This window comes from Puma concolor, chromosome C1 (genome assembly GCF_028749965.1).
Source record: "Puma concolor isolate L17-30 chromosome C1, mPumCon1.1.hap2, whole genome shotgun sequence".
Taxonomy (NCBI): domain Eukaryota; kingdom Metazoa; phylum Chordata; class Mammalia; order Carnivora; family Felidae; genus Puma; species Puma concolor.
Window position 1 is genome coordinate 222,575,746 of NC_141674.1, and position 17,247 is coordinate 222,592,992.

The 17,247-nt window shown below is 56.4% G+C and overlaps 2 protein-coding genes across 11 annotated transcripts in view; one reads left to right on the forward strand and one right to left on the reverse strand.

Moving 5' to 3' along the window:
• The window catches only part of SNED1 (sushi, nidogen and EGF like domains 1), an 89,047-nt gene that overhangs the window by 23,731 nt on the left and 48,069 nt on the right, over positions 1–17,247 (forward strand). For 9 of the 10 annotated variants that reach the window (XR_015255667.1, XR_015255669.1, XR_015255668.1 and 6 more), the window contains exons 2-8: positions 827–1,114; positions 4,006–4,146; positions 4,769–4,931; positions 7,769–7,894; positions 8,135–8,248; positions 10,075–10,188; positions 10,294–10,407. Coding sequence is in view for 5 of the 10 variants with exons in the window: in XM_086720168.1 (XP_086576294.1) it covers positions 827–1,114; positions 4,006–4,146; positions 4,769–4,931; positions 7,769–7,894; positions 8,135–8,248; positions 10,075–10,188; positions 10,294–10,407 (1,060 nt within the window). In the remaining 5 variants the exon portion in view is untranslated. The remainder of the gene's footprint in view (positions 1–826; positions 1,115–4,005; positions 4,147–4,768; positions 4,932–7,768; positions 7,895–8,134; positions 8,249–10,074; positions 10,189–10,293; positions 10,408–17,247) is intronic. The other variant, XR_015255670.1, reaches the window with a different exon arrangement.
• MTERF4 (mitochondrial transcription termination factor 4) overlaps positions 1,445–17,247 on the reverse strand; it is a 69,457-nt gene continuing 53,654 nt past the window's right edge. Inside the window, exon 4 of the mRNA XM_086720173.1 lies at positions 1,445–1,947. Coding sequence (XP_086576299.1) covers positions 1,720–1,947 — 228 coding nt within the window. The 3' untranslated portion in view covers positions 1,445–1,719. The remainder of the gene's footprint in view (positions 1,948–17,247) is intronic.

Genomic DNA, 17,247 nt, shown 5'->3' on the forward strand with positions numbered 1-17,247 from the left:
TCTGGGTTCCCGGGCCACCCTCACCTAAAGGGCAAGTCCAGAGTCTTTTCTGAAAGCATAGTTCTGACCACGAGCCTCCCAGGAGCAAATCCTGACAGTCTAGGGCCCAGCTCTGTGCTCACTAACTCGTTCCAGGCTGCCAGCATCCCGGAGGCAATAACTAGTGTTATCCCCATGTCACAGGTGAAAACCCAGAGCACAGAGAGGTGAAGGCTGAACTGCCTCCTGGGTGCACGGCTAACTGCACTGGGACCAGTTGCGTCTTACCGCACAGACGCTGCCTGCCGCCCCCCACCCCCCCTTCTGCTCAGGAGCCTTCTGCAGCTCCCTACTGTCTGGAGTCCTGAGCACAGACCCTCCCCACCAACCAGACATCCAGGCCTTTCCAGCCTCCCCTCAGCCCACCTCACGTGGCTCCAGCTCACCTGTCCGCACCTGGATCCAAGGCTGGCAGCCTACTGCGCCTCCCAAGGTGCCTGGTTAGAGTGGGACCCAGGACCCTGAGCGCCCCAATTGCCCAAGGCCAGGGCCCACAGCGGGAGCTCCCTGACCCCACAGCAGCAGCCCAGGTCTGGGCGCCGTGCGGCGCATCAGGTAGAGCAAACAGGTCAGAGTCTGTGCCTGAGCGCACAGCCTGTCCGCAAGGGGATGGGACGGGCCGAGGGGTCCCATATCAGGGACCAGGAACTGTCAGGCCGTCCTAGGGTTGCCCGGTTCAAGGCCGGCTCCCCCTTGGAGGGCGCCTGGCGGGTGAGGCAGGGGAGGCCGCCGGGCCCACCCACCTGTCCCCAGGTGCCCACTGGCCCCCCGTCTGGCTTCCTGACAGGTGAACAATAACGGAGTCGTCTCCTTCCTGAAGGAGGTCTCTCAGTTCACCCCCGCGGCCTTCCCCATCGCCAAGGACCGCTGCGTGGTGGCAGCCTTCTGGGCAGACGTGGACAATCGGCGTGCAGGTGATGTGTACTACAGGGAGGCCACTGACCCTGCCACGCTGCGCAGAGCCACAGAGGACGTCAGGCGCTACTTCCCCGAGCTCCAGGACTTCTCCGCCACCTGGGTCTTCATAGCCACCTGGCACCGTGTGACCTTCTTTGGAGGCAGCTCCTCTTCCCCCGTGAGTTTTCTGTCCTGGGGGAGGGAGGACGTCGGTCTGGGGTCCAGGCTCTCCCTCCAGGGACCCTGCCTTGCTGAGGTGGGTCAGACACAATCACTGGTGCACGGCCGAGAGGGGAAAACTGGGCTCAGGGATGGAAGTTACTCTCCCAGGGTCGCAGAGTCAGGTTGGAGGAGGGCAGAGCCCTGACCTTCCCCAGCCCCCACCCCCCTGGAACCCATCTGCCTCTAGGAAAATGCCAAATGCCCCGATACAGGAGTTCACACGCTAGGGAGATACCGATCATGTGTTAGAAGAGTCTCCTCTTGGAACGGTTTGAAACTCAACAGGTTATGCGGGAAGTTTATTCTGTTTTATCCTTTATTCTGCGATAATGCCAGACGACGAAGGCACTGGGGACCCGCGTCTCCTATGCGGCACATTCTAGACGCCAAGGGCCGAGAAGCACTCAGCCAGCACAGCCCGTGGGACTGCTGTGCCAGGCAGAAGGTGGCGGCTTAGCCACAGGAGGCTTCGGGGCTCGAGGGACGGGAAGGCTCAGAGCGGCCCCGAGGGATAGATGTGTCTGCACAGTGGACCGCAGGGGACAGGCACGGGCACAGCAGTCAAGGGCAGGGCCTGGTTTCCCGCCACACACACACACACACACACGAGTGGGTGGGCAGAGGGTGGGAACAGGTGAGGTCTTCACTCGGCACGGCGGTGCGGGGTCCCCAGTAGCGGCGGCTCGGGAACACAGCGCAGGTGGAGAGCGCTGGCCGAGTTCTCCAGCAGCGGGGGGACCGAGCACGCCCGGAGCGAGACAGCCGCTGAGCGACTGCGGTGCTCGCTTCCTAAAAGGAGGGCAGTCAACAGGGAAAGATGGGCTTTTTCTGTAAATATTACTACGGATGAGGGTTCACGCTGGTGAACTTCGTTCATGGAGAGCCCGCTCATCTTTCGCTAAGTTTTGTTTTTTCTTATCACCAATTTGTAAGAAAAACATCTGTGTAACACAAAGAAAAAAAGAACCAGAGATTCCACCACCAAGAGGTAACTCCCAGTAAACACTTCCTATTGTATACTGACACCCACTTTAAGAAATAAATAGAGCCACGGAGAACACGCCGTTTTGTGGTTTTGTTCGCTCAACAGCGTCCGCCTTCCCCACGGCATCGCGGAAACCGTGATGTCACCTGTGCCCTCTGTTTCCTGAGCCCCTCCTGTGTTGCCAGAGGAAACCTTACTGCTCTCCGGTGTCCGGGCCCAGGGGTGTGAATGTCTGGGCAACACAAGAATTCTTATAAGGGCTCAGAGTTCTGAGTTTGGGCTGGGAGAGGGGCCGGGTGCTGGCGGACCCGGAAAGCCCTCCTCTGGGAACAGGCCGCATGACAAGAAGGGAGGAAGGGACGTAAGCCCCACGCCCGGCCTCGCTCTCCTCGCACGCCGGGCCTCAGCAGCTCGCGAAGCCCCGCCGCTGGCCTTGCTGGCCCTAGTCTCACCCTACGTCCCCCCTCGGCTTTCCTGCCTTCGTGGCCGCGGCATCCTGGTCGCATTAGCTCCAGGTCTGCCATCCCGAAGGGGAGCACTCGGTCTCCCTCTTGCTCATTCTTACGGAAGTAAGAAGATGGACCATATGATGCCGTGTCGGGCGGCACCTGTGCCCCGAGGCGGGCACCGCGCGGCCCCGCTAGACCGGGGACCGTCTCCCGGCACGAGGCTCCAGCAGGGAGGCCGCTGCCCGCAGAGCTCTGACGCGCCTCTCAGACTCGTGGCCTCAGACATGTGAGTGAGCCACGTGTGGCCGCGGTCTCCCTGGGCCCAGCAGACGCCCGTGGCTCCCCTCCCTCGCCAGCGCCACGGGCAAACGGGGAAGGCCTTTTCCTTTTACTCCAGGCCTTTGGCGTCCAGGGCTGGCGAATCTGTTCAGTGTGACCGGGCGGTCGCGCTCTGCTGTAACGCATCTGCTCACGCGACCCTTGCCAATTCTGTCACCTTTCTCGTCTTTTTCTTGCTGACCCGTACAAGTTGTGCTTGAATTAAAGACACCCACAGTTTCGCCGGCCACCTATGTTGTAGAAACATCTTCCACTTTGCTCTTTGCTATTCAGTGTGATCTTACGGCACTTTTTATACACAGAAGTTTCTGTAGTCAAACATACAAATCTCCTTTCTGGCTTTCACGGTCGACAAACGTTATGCTTCAAGTCCTTCCCCGACGCAGCTCTGCAGACTCGAGTGCCCATATTTTCCTCTAGGGCTTTGATGGTTCCATCCATGACCTTACTTGACGTGGGCTTTATTAAAGTGAGGTAAAGATGTAAAGCTCCAATTTTATACTCTTTCAGAGAGTTTCCTACTAGTCCCGAGATCACTTTTTAAACAGCCCCCCTCCCTGCCCGATCTGAAATAACGTCTCCTATACATGCTACTCAAGCATAGTTTCATGGAAGAGAATTCCATGAAAAACAAGAATTACTAAGACCACTTTTTCTCGTTTCCTTTCTTTATCTCCCTCCCGCCCCCCCCCCCCCCCCCCCCCCGCTTTACGTTTTTTTGTTTCACACAAGGCAGTGGTGCGGATCTGGCCCAGTCAACGCTCACCCTTGTGCCCCAGCCACCACAGGGCGCAGCGTCTGCTCCTGGCGTCCGTGGGCCCTCATGACCCCTTGGTGTGTCTCACTCACCAGGCGACAGATATTGGGGGTCTGGCCCGTGCCGGGGCCTCAGACGCTGGGGACACGGTGGAGGACGGGGACGAGGCCGTCAGCCTGACGGCAGATGGCTGACCACCCGGTCGGGAACACAGCCGGTGGATGATGACAGTGCGCGAAGGGATGCCGGAGGGGGGCAGGGCCTTGCGGCGTGGACACTGGGGTGCAGAGCCCTGTTCAGACCTCCCTCCTCGGCAGGTCAACACGTTCCAGACTGTGCTCATCACTGACGGCAAGTTCTCCTTCACCATCTTCAACTACGAGTCCATCACGTGGACCACAGGCACACACGCCAGCAGCGGGGGTGACACCACTGGCCTGGGAGGGATCGCGGCCCAGGTAGGGGCCCGGCTCCCCACCGCCACGCCTGTCACAGCTGACAAGGCGGGCGGACCCTCCCTGCACACAGCCAGTACCGTGAAGAGGCCAGTGGTCCTCCGTGCACTGACTGTCCCAGGGGCTGGCCCATGGCCCACAGAACTGTGGCCGGCAAGAAGTCTTAAGTGTGGAGGGCGTGGTCAAGTGCAAGTCCCCGAGGCCAGCCAGTGCTCCTGCACTGTGTGAAGGCCCCCACCTCCTCCCGGGCCACCTACTTTCTCCTGAGCTCACACTTGCCCCTGGCCCCCGGTCCTTATGGGAGCTGAGACTCCAAGGGAGTGAGCCCCGCAGGTGTGTGTGTGGGGAGCACGCCAGTGCTCAAGGTCGGTGGCTGGAGGGACTGTCGGCTGGGGTCAGGATCTGGCTGGGAGGTTGCTGATCGGGACAAGGACAACATGGGGGGGTGGTAGGGGTACCCCTAAACCTGTAAAGCTCCAGGGTTACAAAGCTGCCTTCCACGTGATTTCTTTGACCCTGGCCACTGGGGGGGGGGGGGCGGTGGGGAGGCGTTATGTGGGTCTCAGGAGCTTCAGGGGGACCTGGGGACCCAACTGGCGCCTGCCCCCCACTCTCCCCACCCCAGGCTGGCTTCAATGCGGGTGACGGGCGGCGCTACTTCAGCATCCCCGGCTCGCGCACCGCGGACATGGTCGAGGTGGAGACCACCACCAACGTGGGCGTGCCCGGGCGCTGGGCGTTCAGAATCGATGATGCCCAGGTGCGCGTGGGGGGCTGCGGCCATACAAGTAAGAGGATGGAAACAGCGGCTCAGGGCTGTGGGGGCTGGGGTGGCTCAGGGAGTCGGTGGGGGGTGACAGGAGGGGACCGGAGCAGGGAGGAAGGGATTGGGATGCTGGGGACAGGGAGGAAGGGGCAAGAAGAAGGGGACTGGATGCTTGACGGGGGAAGGGCAGGATGGGAGAGGGGGCAGGGAGGACGAGGCTGGATGAAGGGGGTGCTGGACGCTGGGGACAAGCAGGCTGCTGGAGGGCATGGCTTTGCCCACCCCCCCCCCCCCAGCCAGGAACCTGGGCTGGTACCGGCTCGCCCCTTGAGCCCCATCTTTTCCTGGGGAGGCTTTCCTATCCCTGCTTTGGGCGCCACGTGGGGGAATATGCTGGAGACCACGGAGGAGCTGGGGTCACCCGTCCTGGGTCCAGGAGCTGGCACTCTCCCCTCATTCTCCCCCAGCCTGTGTCCTGGGCTGGGGAGGGGCACCTGTCCCCAGGATCGCCTGGAAGGCAGGCACCCTTTTCACTCTTCTCCCCATGTTTGCCAAGGACCTGATGCTTGGTGGGATTTGCTGCCTGTTTCACACCCCCCACATCTGCCTGACCAGACGGATCTCCCCGACACCCAGGGGGCCTTCAGGCAATGACCACGCATCAGACGGGGCGGGGTGGTGGGTAGGGTCCATCTTAGGGCAGACAGTCGGGACTGGCCGAGGAAGGATTTGTCCCAGCCCCTTCCCCTGTGTGGCGTTGGCCGAGGTGCAGACTTTCCTGGAACGTGCTTAGAAATGGAGAGGGTGTGTAAATGATTGATGTGGCCACTCTGAGGGGAGGACTAACCACAGGCCTGCAAAGGCTGAGGCCACAATGACGCCCACGTGGGGACCGCCTTCGCGGACTCACCTCCCACCCACAAGGAGACCGAGGCCACAGAGAGGACCCTCTTCCCACTTCTCCCAACCCCGTAGCTCGGCGAGTGAACCCAGCGCGGGTGGATCCCACCCAGACCTTCCAGGGCAACAGGCGCGCACTTTGCAGGGACGGGGGCAGGAGCCGGGGAGGGCAGGTGTGCGCCCCGGCGGGCAGGAAGACTCACCAAGGCCTGAGGATGGTGCCCCAGTGAGAGATGCCTGGGGAAGCCGAGCCCACCCACTCACTGGAGCACCAAATAGGCCCCAGCCAGAGCCTGAGCTCAGAGGATGGGGAACCCACAGGCCAGGGAGCCCAGGAGCCAATAATTTTGCCCCTTCCCCAAAGTGGCAAGCGGGGCACCCAAGAACGCAAGCCCTCCTGCAGCCCCAGGGTGGGCCAGGCCAAGCCCGCGGCCTACTCTGCCCATCGGGGCTCTGGGCGGTGGTGTTTCGGGGGTGGGGACACCGCTGTGTCTCTGATGGCAGGGAGGTCTGTTGCTTGTCACCCACCAGTAGCCAGGGGCTCAGGCTGTGGTTAGGGATCAAAGTACGGGTGCAGGTGTGGGCTGCCGTGAGCGGTGCGGCGTGGACGCGAGTGTGGGAGCAGGTGTGAGAGCAGGCGTGTGTCTAGCTGTGGCCAGGCCCATGCTCCCCACCAAGGCTGCAGGCTGTGACCCTGAGAAATGATCTTCAGAAGAGGGTCTCGCCAGTCCCTCGGGGATCCTTTTCCCACGGTGACGTGCTTCTCTCCACGATCCCAGGCTCCTGGGGGAGTAGACGGAGGAGGCAGGGCTGGGCCTTCCAAACTAGTGTGCACAGAGGCCCACAGGAGCCCCCTTGCTTCCCCGCGGCCACGCTGCGGGCCCAGGAAGGGAGCTCGTGCGTGTCAGTCCGGGTTGCCTACACACGGGCCGTGCCGGGACGGGAGGGTCAGTTCACACGCGAGAGGCAGCGCCTCCACCGTCGGAAGGCTCACTCCTGAGGAAGGCCGGTCCAGAAACGGCTGGTGGACACAGCCACCACACAACGGCCGGCAGAGTGACAGTGTGACCGAGTGAACGGGGGAGGGGTACGGTGAGGGGCGGGGGCCGTCCGAAAGATACCCTTAGCTCTGACGGTGTTCTGGGCCACGAGGTCCTTCCGGGAGTGTCCCCCGCTTGCTCTCCTTCATACCACGCCAGATCTCCCGGGGCCCTCCTAGTAACAGGAGATCCGAGACCTGGGGGTGCTCTAGTTACATGCCAAGCCGCGCTTCTTCATCGCAGATTTCAGTGGCCCTACTTCTCCAGAGGGGTACGGCCCCCCGAGCTGAGCTCTGTGGGCTGCGCGTCCTGCGAGGCCCAGGCATGGCCCTCGGGGACCGCTGGAGACCCCCTGGCCAGGAGGCCATGATGTGCGAAACCCTGACTTCAACAGCCCTGAGTGTGGCCCTCCTGTTTCACGCGGGGAGACCCGGAGGGCAGCTGGGCGTGCATTTCCGTAACTATCGGGGCGGCCCTGGGAGCAGACTGCATCCCCTCAGAAAGGCCCGAGGGACCCCGCCCACCACCTCTGGCTCCCACAGGGGTGGGTCCCCCTCATCCACACCCGCAGACGTCCTTCTCATCAGGCTCACTCATGCCCGCACACCTTCCTGTGTCGCTAGGCACCCTTGGGTCTTGAACCTTGTTAGTTCCTCAGACAAGTTGATGCATTAAAGAGATAGGAAGTGCTGTGGGCTTAAAGGATTCTGGGAAAGCCTGGCCTCCAGGGAAAGCCAGAGTCACAGAGTAGGAATCTAAGTGTCAGCAGGACAGACGGCAGGTGCACTGGGCACCCTGGGAGACCTGGGAAGTGAATCATGGATGCTGGGTGGCCAGCAGACCACCGGTGATCCTTCAGAGACGGGCCCTTTGGGTCAGGGGAGGGAAGGGACGGCTCGGCTCCCTCCTGTGTCCACAGCCTCCGTGTGCCTGGCCCTGCGTCCCTGCCTCAACGGCGGCAAGTGCATTGATGACTGCATCACGGGCAACCCCTCCTACAGCTGCTCCTGCCTGTCAGGCTTCACCGGGAGGCGGTGTCACCTGGGTGAGTTTGCACTGCAGCACAGCCAGGGGCCCCAAGAGCCCAAGGTCAGGGTGTCTGTCCCCACAGTGTGGGCGATGGAGGGGGAACACACAGAGGCTCCCTGACAGAGAGCATGGCAGGCGGGGCTACGGCTGCCCCGTCTGAGCCGACCCCCCCTGAAGCGAGGCCGGGAGGGCATCCGGGCAGAGTCTCCCCAACCTGGCTTCGTCCACTGAGGCCCCAGCCGGCCCTGTTTTTCAGATGTTAACGAATGTGCTTCCCATCCATGTCAGAACGGCGGGACCTGCACACACGGCATCAACAGCTTCAGCTGCCGATGCCCAGCCGGCTTCGGGGGGCCCACCTGTGAGACAGGTGAGAGGAACGCCAGCGGCTGCAGGGCACCCCGAGTGGTCCTGCCCGGCCAGGGACACGTGGTCAGCCCGGTGGGGGCACCGGGTCGGCATCCGCGGAGGGCTCGGCGGTAGACTCGGGCAGCCCCAAGGCTCGTGGGGGCAGGAGCGGAGACTCGAGAGGCAAATCCAGAGCGCCTCCTGGGCCCTGGTGCACACACCAGGGATGACACGTTGGAGCAGTCGGTGCCCGGTTCCAGCCGGGCCACAGGGCCTGCACGAGGGCCGCCCCAGGTGCTACAGGCCGTCACTTGCCTCTCAGCTCTGGACTGGCTTGGGGCGAATGTGGGGCCTCCTGAGGTCAGACAGGCCAGCTGTGGGGTGCAGAAGGGCACAACCCCCCACCCTCTTCCTCTCTGTACCCCCAGGACCCCAAACCCCAACAGCCCCCCACAGAAGGGGAGGCCCCCAGGTCTCACAGGCGAGGGTTGGGGTCCTTCTTGAGACCTCCTTGTTGCTGCACCCCACCTGCCTCCCTCCTTCCAAACAGCACCCCCTGCCCTTCCGCCAGCACCTCTCTGGGGTCCCTTCACCCTGGCCCTTTGCCTACCTGGTGCCGGAAGGGGGGCCCCCACTTCCACCCCCAGTCTCACTGTGGGAAGCTGCTAGGGGAGCCCAAGAAAAAGAGCCTCTTAAGATCAAAGCACCGTGATCCCTAACGCTCCTGGGCTGGACCACACACCCATTCCCCTATAGAAGAAGAACCATTTTTCAGGGAGACTTATAGCCACAAGGAATGTTTCAAGGTCTGTGACTCCAGTGCACATACACGTGTCTGGGCCCAGGGAGGCCCCTCGGAGGGCCTGGGGCTGGAGCCGGTGGCCCCGTGCCTCAGATTCCTCACGGCCAAGACGGTGACACCGATGAGTCCCAGGTCCCCACCGACGCTCGCTGGTCTCAGGACCCACCTCAGCCACCAGGGCACACGACAGCAGGGACACCCAGCAGCGTCCAGACAGGGACACCTGTGCTGTTCACCATGAGCCTCCCCTCCCCACAGGTGCCCAGCCCTGCTCTCTGGTGGAGTCAGGGTCCGGGAGACGGGGGTCATCTGGTGCCGTCAGCCAGCAGAGCCCCTCCACACCGCCGTCTCCTTCCTCCCACTGTCCCCCACGAGGCCCGGGAGGGCCACGTGCTCCCGACGCGTTTGGCGCCCACACTGAGTCGTTTGGGGAATGCGCTGTCATCAGGACATGTGTCATGGCTGAGGGAAGGCAGTGTCCCCCCACCCCCGGCTCAGCCACCAGAGCTCAGGGGCCAGCAGCCACCAGGGAGTCTGAGAGGCCAGCACGCTGGGTGGAGGTGGCCAGGAACAGGCGCCACCACGGCTCACCCCCACCTGGTGGGGGCTGACAGCCTCTACGCCCAGCCCTGCGGCAAGACATGCCTCCTCCCCCCTCCCCCCCCCCCCCCGCCCCTTCCGCTAAGGGCCATTCTCCCTGCCCGCTGCACCCCTTCAAGGCTCTGGCCCAGAGGAATCCCTCCAGCCAGTGCCCCAGAATCCCACTCTGTGCTGGCAACTGAGAAGAACAACCACAGGGAGGGTGGAACCTGGGCCCGGTCACCCCTGCGCCCCCCACCAGCGCGCACAGCCTCCTTCCACCCCAGATCTGCTGCCACAACCCCGGCGCAGACGAGCTCGAGGCCGATGGGTGGGAACCGTCCGGGCCAGGCCCCCCACAGCCAACACCCTCCAGAGCCGCCTGCAGAGTGGGGCTCCACGGGACTCCCCCCCGCCCCCGCGGCCACAGCGAGGGGTCCGACACCTTCCCCCCTCTGCACGTGCAGCACTGTCTCCATGTGACACCAGAGAGTGTGAGAACGGCGGCCGGTGCCAGGCGGAGAGCGGCTCGGCGGTGTGCCTGTGCCAGGCCGGCTACACGGGCACGGCCTGCGAGACGGGTGAGTGGCCTGCCCGGGGGGAAGGGAGAGGCTCCCGCCCGGCCAGACCAGGTGCCAGGGAGCCAAAGGCTGGCTCGAGCAAGCTCCCACCTCCTCTGCCCGCAGATGTGGACGAATGTGCCTCGGGCCCGTGCCTGAACGGAGGCTCGTGTGTGGACCTCGTGGGGAATTTCACCTGCCTGTGCTCAGAGCCGTTCGCGGGACCTCGCTGCGAGACAGGTAAGGGCACGTGCCCACAGCCCCCGGGCCCCACAGCGACGGCGGTCCAGCGCGGGCACCCGGCCCCTTTACCTCACTGTCCAGATCGGCTCCACTGCGGTCTGGGGTGGGGAGGGTCACCTCCCCAGCCTGCCTGTGCCAGCCTGTCCCCAGGGCTGCCGTTGTGGCCCCGACTCTGCCGCCCACGTGCCGTGCGGGGTCCTCTCCAGTCCCCATGTCCATCTGTAACATGCAGGGAAAGATGGCCACACCCTCAAGGCCCCTCCTCCAGCTCAGGAGATTCTTGGCTTTTTCACATCCTTCTTTCCGACTCCAGACCGCTCACCGTGCAAGGGAATGGGTGACGGGAGTCAGAAAGAAAACTGATCTTTACTACATGTGATGAATTTGCTGGTTTCTATTTCCCATTGTTTTAAATGCTGATTACGACTTGGTAGATCAATGTAAAAAACAACCAGATTTTACAACCCACAGAATAAATCCAGGCTGTCAGCGTCTGACATTGCTCTGACCTCCAAAGGTCTTGCTCGGCCACTGTGCCGAGAGCAGTGTGCACGGCATGGGCAGCTGCTCCCCAGGGGGCCCAAGACAAGCTTGTCAGGTTTCCTTGGAGTCTAAAAACTTAAGGAGGAAATGACATTTTGCCCACAAGTAAGATGTAGGTGGATGCTATGCCCTCCATCAGTCTTTGGTCAGACGGCCACACATAGGACGGGCCACATCCTGAGGACAGGGTGAGGCTCTGCAGTGCAGAGGGGAGGAGGGGAGGGCAGCAATCTTATCTGTCTGGTTGCTTAAAATCACTGCGAGGGGTCCCAGCTCACCTTGCCCAGATTATTATCTAAATATCTGTGTATTTAACTAAACTCATGTCAGAAAACAGATTAGTGATTTTAAAAGATTTCGCAAAGAAACCACATTCGGTATGGGAAGAATAACGCAAATACAAGCAAATAACGAGGAAGGACAGAACCGACACCTCCATCCCTAATGTACGCTCATCGGTCACGCTGCAAGATGCCAGCCTTCACGTCCTAATCAGATTCAACAGGGAGGTGACCAAAAGGTGGAGGTAATTTTAAAAACCAGTATGCACTCTTCTGCTTCTGGCCAAGGGAATTTCCCTCACCGTCCACGACTGGAAAACCGGGTAAGATACACGAAACAACTATTTTTGGCCTCTGGACAACAGACGTCCTGGGACTGTTCCCCTGCGAGGAGGGACTGAAGTGCAGTACACCCCACGACTGCCCCGAGTCTGCCTGCAGGAAGCCCCCCAGCTCCTTGCAGCAAGGGATCCAGGCTCCAGCGGTTCCCCGGAGTCTCGGAGTCTCGGAGTCTCGGAGACTGGGACTCGAGTTTGGTGGTTGCAGTCTGTGGGGAGAACTCCACAAGGGACGGAGCTACTAAGCAGGAGGTTGGAGGAGATGTGAGAAGCAGCTCTGAGGATGAGCAGAGGGGACCCCGACTCTGCTCAGCACAGTCCAGGTGGGGTGAGGTCCACAGGCCGGGAAGGAACCCCCAGAAGTGTGAGTCAGACAATCCTTGGAACTCCACAAGGCTCAGGATAACCCGCTTCTCTACAGCCAGGGTGCAGAGAGCTCTTCACAGCCAGGGCCAACGCTGAGGAGGGTCGTCGGTGGGGATCATCTTGCTGGTGTGGATACATAGATGCTAAAGGCTAATCTGACCTGTCCTAACAAACACTGAAAGAAAGTCTGAAAGGCTCAAACCAATCACAAGTAGTTTAACCACATGCCAGAATCAAATCCTATACTCCTTAAAGGAATGTAACAGAATCCAGGACCCCAAAATGCCCAGCCAAAAACTACCAGGTATACTAAGCATCAAGAATATATGACCCACAGGCTCAGTCGGTTGAGCCTCTGACTTCGGCTCAGGTCAGGATCTCTCGGTTCGTGAGTTCGAGCCCCACGTCGGGCTCTGTGCTGACAGCTCGGAGCCTGCAGCCTGCTTCGGATTCTGCATCCCCCTCTCTCCTACTGTCCCTCCCCTGCTCGCGCTTTGTCTTTTTCTCTCAAAGATAAATAAACATTTAAAAAATTGTTAATTAAATAAATTAGAAAAAAAAGAATATTATGACCCACAGCCAGAAGGAAAATAGATCAACAGGAACAGACGGCAGAGACGATGAAATTAGCAGATGTGCACGTTTAATCGTCTCCTGTGAACATGCTCTGTATGCTCAAGGCTGTGGAGGGGAAAAGACACAGTGAGAAGAAGATACAAGGAACTTCTAGAGATACAAAACGTAAAATCTCTGTATTAAAAACACACTGGACATATTAACCACAGGTTAGACCCTGCAGAAGGGAAGATCCGTGCACTGGAAGAAACGACCCAACAGGCAGCACAGGAAGGAGAGAGACTGCGACCGAGGCCGAGTCTTCAGTGACCCGTGTGACACACACCAGGCAGTTTAGGGTCTACACATGCGGGGCCCAGAAAGATGAAGGGGCTGCAGGGGCACAGAAAAAGATTGAGGAAATAATAGCCACGTATTTTCTAAGTTGGATGAAAATTAAAACCCACGTATCCAAGAAAAGCATGAAGAAAATCACACAAAGCACATCATAATCAAATTGCTGAGAACAAGTAACAGAGAAAATCTGAAATGCAGCCAGAGGAAAAAGACCAGACACAGGACAAAGAGAAACAAGAATGGTAAAGACTTCTCATCAGCAGCAGTGCCAGCCTCAAGACAGCGGGCCGTCCCCCTAGCAGTGTATACACAGAAAAACTGTCTCTCAAACATGAAGTAAAGATCTGTCAGACAGCAAAAACAGAATTATTCAGCACCGGCGTATCTGATCTATAAGAAATGGGTTTTTTTTTAAGTTTATTTATTTATTTTGAAAGAGGTGGGGAGGGGCAGAGAAGGGGAGAGAGGTCCGGGGGAAGAGAGAGAATCCCAAGCGGGCTCTGCGGGGTCAGCATGGAGCCCGACACAGGGCTCAAACTCATGAACCGCAAGATCATGACCTGAGCCAAAACCAAGAGTCAGATGTTTAAGCGACTGAGCCACGTAGGCACCCCGCCTGCCACCCATTTTAAAAAATAAAGTTTTATTGGAACACAGCCATGCCCATTCATTCATGGATGTCTATGGCTGGCTGCTTTTGCATTACACTGGCAAGTTGAATATCTGTGGTCACATGGCTCTTAAAGCCAAAAATACTAGTATCTGGTGCTTCACAGGAAAAGCTTGCACACTCTGCTTTAAGCTATTAAGGTCATACATTTATTTCTATAAATGCTACAAAGCCCAAAACATACTTTTATTTTTTGTGTTAAAATTATCTTTGAAGAGATTAAAAAGAAGAGAAGTATTTTACAATTATACCTTGGAGATACTGTGGGTTCAGTTCCAGACCACTATAATAACATGGATATGGCAATAAAGGGAGTCAAATGAATTTTCTGGTTTCCCAGTGCCTATAAAAGTTAGGTTAACATTACACTGCAGTCTATTAAGTGTGTAACAGCATCACATCTAAGAAAATATACACACCTTGATTAAAAACTACTTTGCTAGGGGTGCCTGGGGGGTTCAGTCGCTTAAGCATCTGACTTTGGCTCAGGTCATGATCTCGCAGTTTGTGGGTTCGAGCCCCACGTCGGGCTCTGTGCTGACAGCTCAGAGCCTGGAGCCTGCTTCGGATTATTTGTCTCCCTCTCTCTCTGTCTCTCCCCTGCTCACGCTCTGTCTCTCTCTCTCAAAAATAAATAAACATTAAAAATATTTTTTAAAAAACCTACTTTGCTAAAAAATGGTAACCATCATCTGAGCTTTTAGTGAGTTATAAGCACTGATCACAGGTCACCATAACAAATATAATCGCAATTTAAAATTTTGAAATACCGCAAACTTACCAAAATGTGGCACAGAGACATAAAGTGAACAAATGCGATTAGAAAAATGGCCCCAGGGACTTGCTTGGTGCAGGGTTGCTACAAACCTTCGATATGTAAAGAACACAGTATCAGTGAAGCCCAGTAAAACGAGGTATGCTTGTACATTTACCCACATAGTTAGGGTTTCCAGAGCCCTTCATTCATTTGTGTAGATCCGGATGTTCATCTGGTACCATTTTTCTTTAATCTAAGCAATTTCCTTTAACATTTCTGCCTGTGCAGACCCTGCTTGGGATTCTCTCTCTCTCCCTCTCTCTCTCTCTGCCTCTCCCCCCTCGAAATAAATAAACTTAAAAAAAATAAATAAATAAAACAGTGGTGGAAATAAAACGGAATCCTAAAAATACTCAATCCAGAAGGCAGGAAAGAAGAAAAAAAGGAGTAAGAAATACATGGAACGAGTCACAACCACCAGCACGATGGCAGGTTTGATCATACTGCTAGTTCTGTTAACATGTGACATGCGTACACACACCACTTAAAAAGCAGACGTTGTAAAACTGAATTGAAAAGCAAGACCCGACTAGACACTGTCTACAAGAAACCTACTATAAATATAAAGACACAGATAATTTGAAAGTAGTGGAGTGGGTTTCTGGTTTTGGGTAAGATGGAGTAAGCATGCTGTGCCCTGTTTCTCCCACTGGATGCAGCCATAAATCCTGGACAGAATGCGTGGAGTAGCTCTCTGAGGACTCGGAAAAATAAATAATAGCAGGCGGACTGGGGAAGGGGACCCAGCTTCGAAGCACCACAGAACCAGTGGTGAATTTACCATTTTTTTCCTCTGGTGCCTCCCCTGCCTGGACTCAAAGCATCTCCCGGGCCACAAATGAGCATCAGATGGACAGAAAGAGCTCCAGGAGTAGGCACTAGTCAGGCACGAGAAGCAGGGCCAACAACAGCAGCAATGGGTGGGGGCGGGATCCCTCAGGGGTCCAAACTGACAGGAGGAAACTTCCTCTCCACCCGGAGGTCCTATGACTCCACGAGGATGGGCAACTTCCATTGCTTTTATTTTTCTCTGTCCACCCACCACTTGGCCCAGACTTGAGAGCGCACTCACAGGATGGAAGTAGCAGAATGGGGTCAATAAAAGCCCCAGATTTCTTGCCAGAGGACTCAGGGGTCGCCCCAGAACACTGGGAACTATGGGGAGATTGCAGAGAGGGGGATCTGGGTTCAGCAACCCCATAATCACTTCTGAATTCCAGAGCTCCTTAAGTTGGGCAATCCGATCGAAAATGTTAAAAACAATACCATTTAGCTTCTCCCAAATTGAAAGACTTAGGCATAAATCTGACAAAACACGTACAGGACTTGTATGCTGAACACCACAAAATTCTGGTGAGAGAAACTGAAGATCTAAGGAAATGGAGGGACATCCCATGTTCATGGATTGGGAGACTCAACATAGTAAATATGTCAGTCCTCCCCAAGGTGATCTATAGATTTAACATGATTCCAACCAAAGTCTCAGCAGAGTTTTGTAGCTATGCATAAGCTGGTCCTAAAATTTATATGAAAAGACAAAGGAATTAAGACAGCCAAAACAATTTTGGAAAAGAATAAATGTTGAAGAATCACACTACCTAGTGTTAAGACTTAACTATAAAGCTACAGTGATTAAGACCCTGTGGTATTGGCAAAGGGACTGACACATACATCCCTGGAATGGAAGACAGGATCCAGAAGAAGACCCACACACATATGGCCAAGTTTTTTAAAAGGTATGAAAGCAATTCAGTGGAGAAAGGATTATCTTTTCAACACACGGTATCAGAACAATTAGACATTCTTGTGCAAAAAATGAACTTCAGCTTCAACCTCACACCTTATACAAGATTAGGTCAGAATGAATCATAGACCTGAATGGAAAACCTGAAACCATTATATTCCTAGAAGAAAACATAGGACGAAAATCTCTGTGACCTAGGGTTAGATGAAGGTTCTTAGGTAAGACAGCAAAAGCGTATCCCAGCAGAGAAAGACAGAAACAGTGGTCTTCATCAGAATGAAACACACTTCTCTGTGAAAGACACGGTCCAGAGAATGAGGAGACAAGCTGCATGCTTCAAGAAGTCCTGTCTGACAAAGGAGTGGTGTCTGGAACACATAAAGAACTCTCCATGCTCAACTGTGACCAAACAGCCAACCAATCACAAAATGGGCAAAAGACCTGAACAAGACATTTAACCATAAAGGATGCCCAGAAGGCAAAGAAGCACATGAACAAACGTGGTGATCTGTCATTATCATTAGCCATTGGTGAATTGCAAATTAAAGCCACGATGAGGTACCACCACAAAGCTATCAGAATGGCTACGAGAAAAAGTGCTGACTGGTGAGGACACAGAACTATAGGAACTCCTGCGTATGTTGGGTGGTGATGCCAAATGGTTTAGCCACTGTGGAAACAGCCTCGCAGTGTTTCATAAAGTTAAACGTGCACTTATAATATGACCCAGCAATCCCATTCCTAGCTATTAACCCTAAAGAAATAACAACTGTTCACACAAAATACACAAATGTTCATAGCATGTCTATTTATAATCACAAAAACCTAGGAATCCAAATGTCCTTCCCCGTTCATGGAATACATGACTGCTGATCATACAACTGAGACAGATCTTGGAGGCCTGATGCTGAGTGAAAGATGCCAGTCTCAAAAGATCACATACTGTTCATACATAATCTTCCACTTCTCTCATTCTTAGACAAACTGTGGTGATGAACGGATCAGTAGTTGCCAGGGGCTCAGGAAGGGAGGGAGTCTGTGACCCTGAAAAGATAGAACAAGGAAGCACTTGAGATGACGGAGTGCTCAGTGTCCTCATTGTGGTGGGAGCAACACAGATCTGTACGTGTGTTAAAAGTCGACATCGAGCAAAAGCCAATTGTACC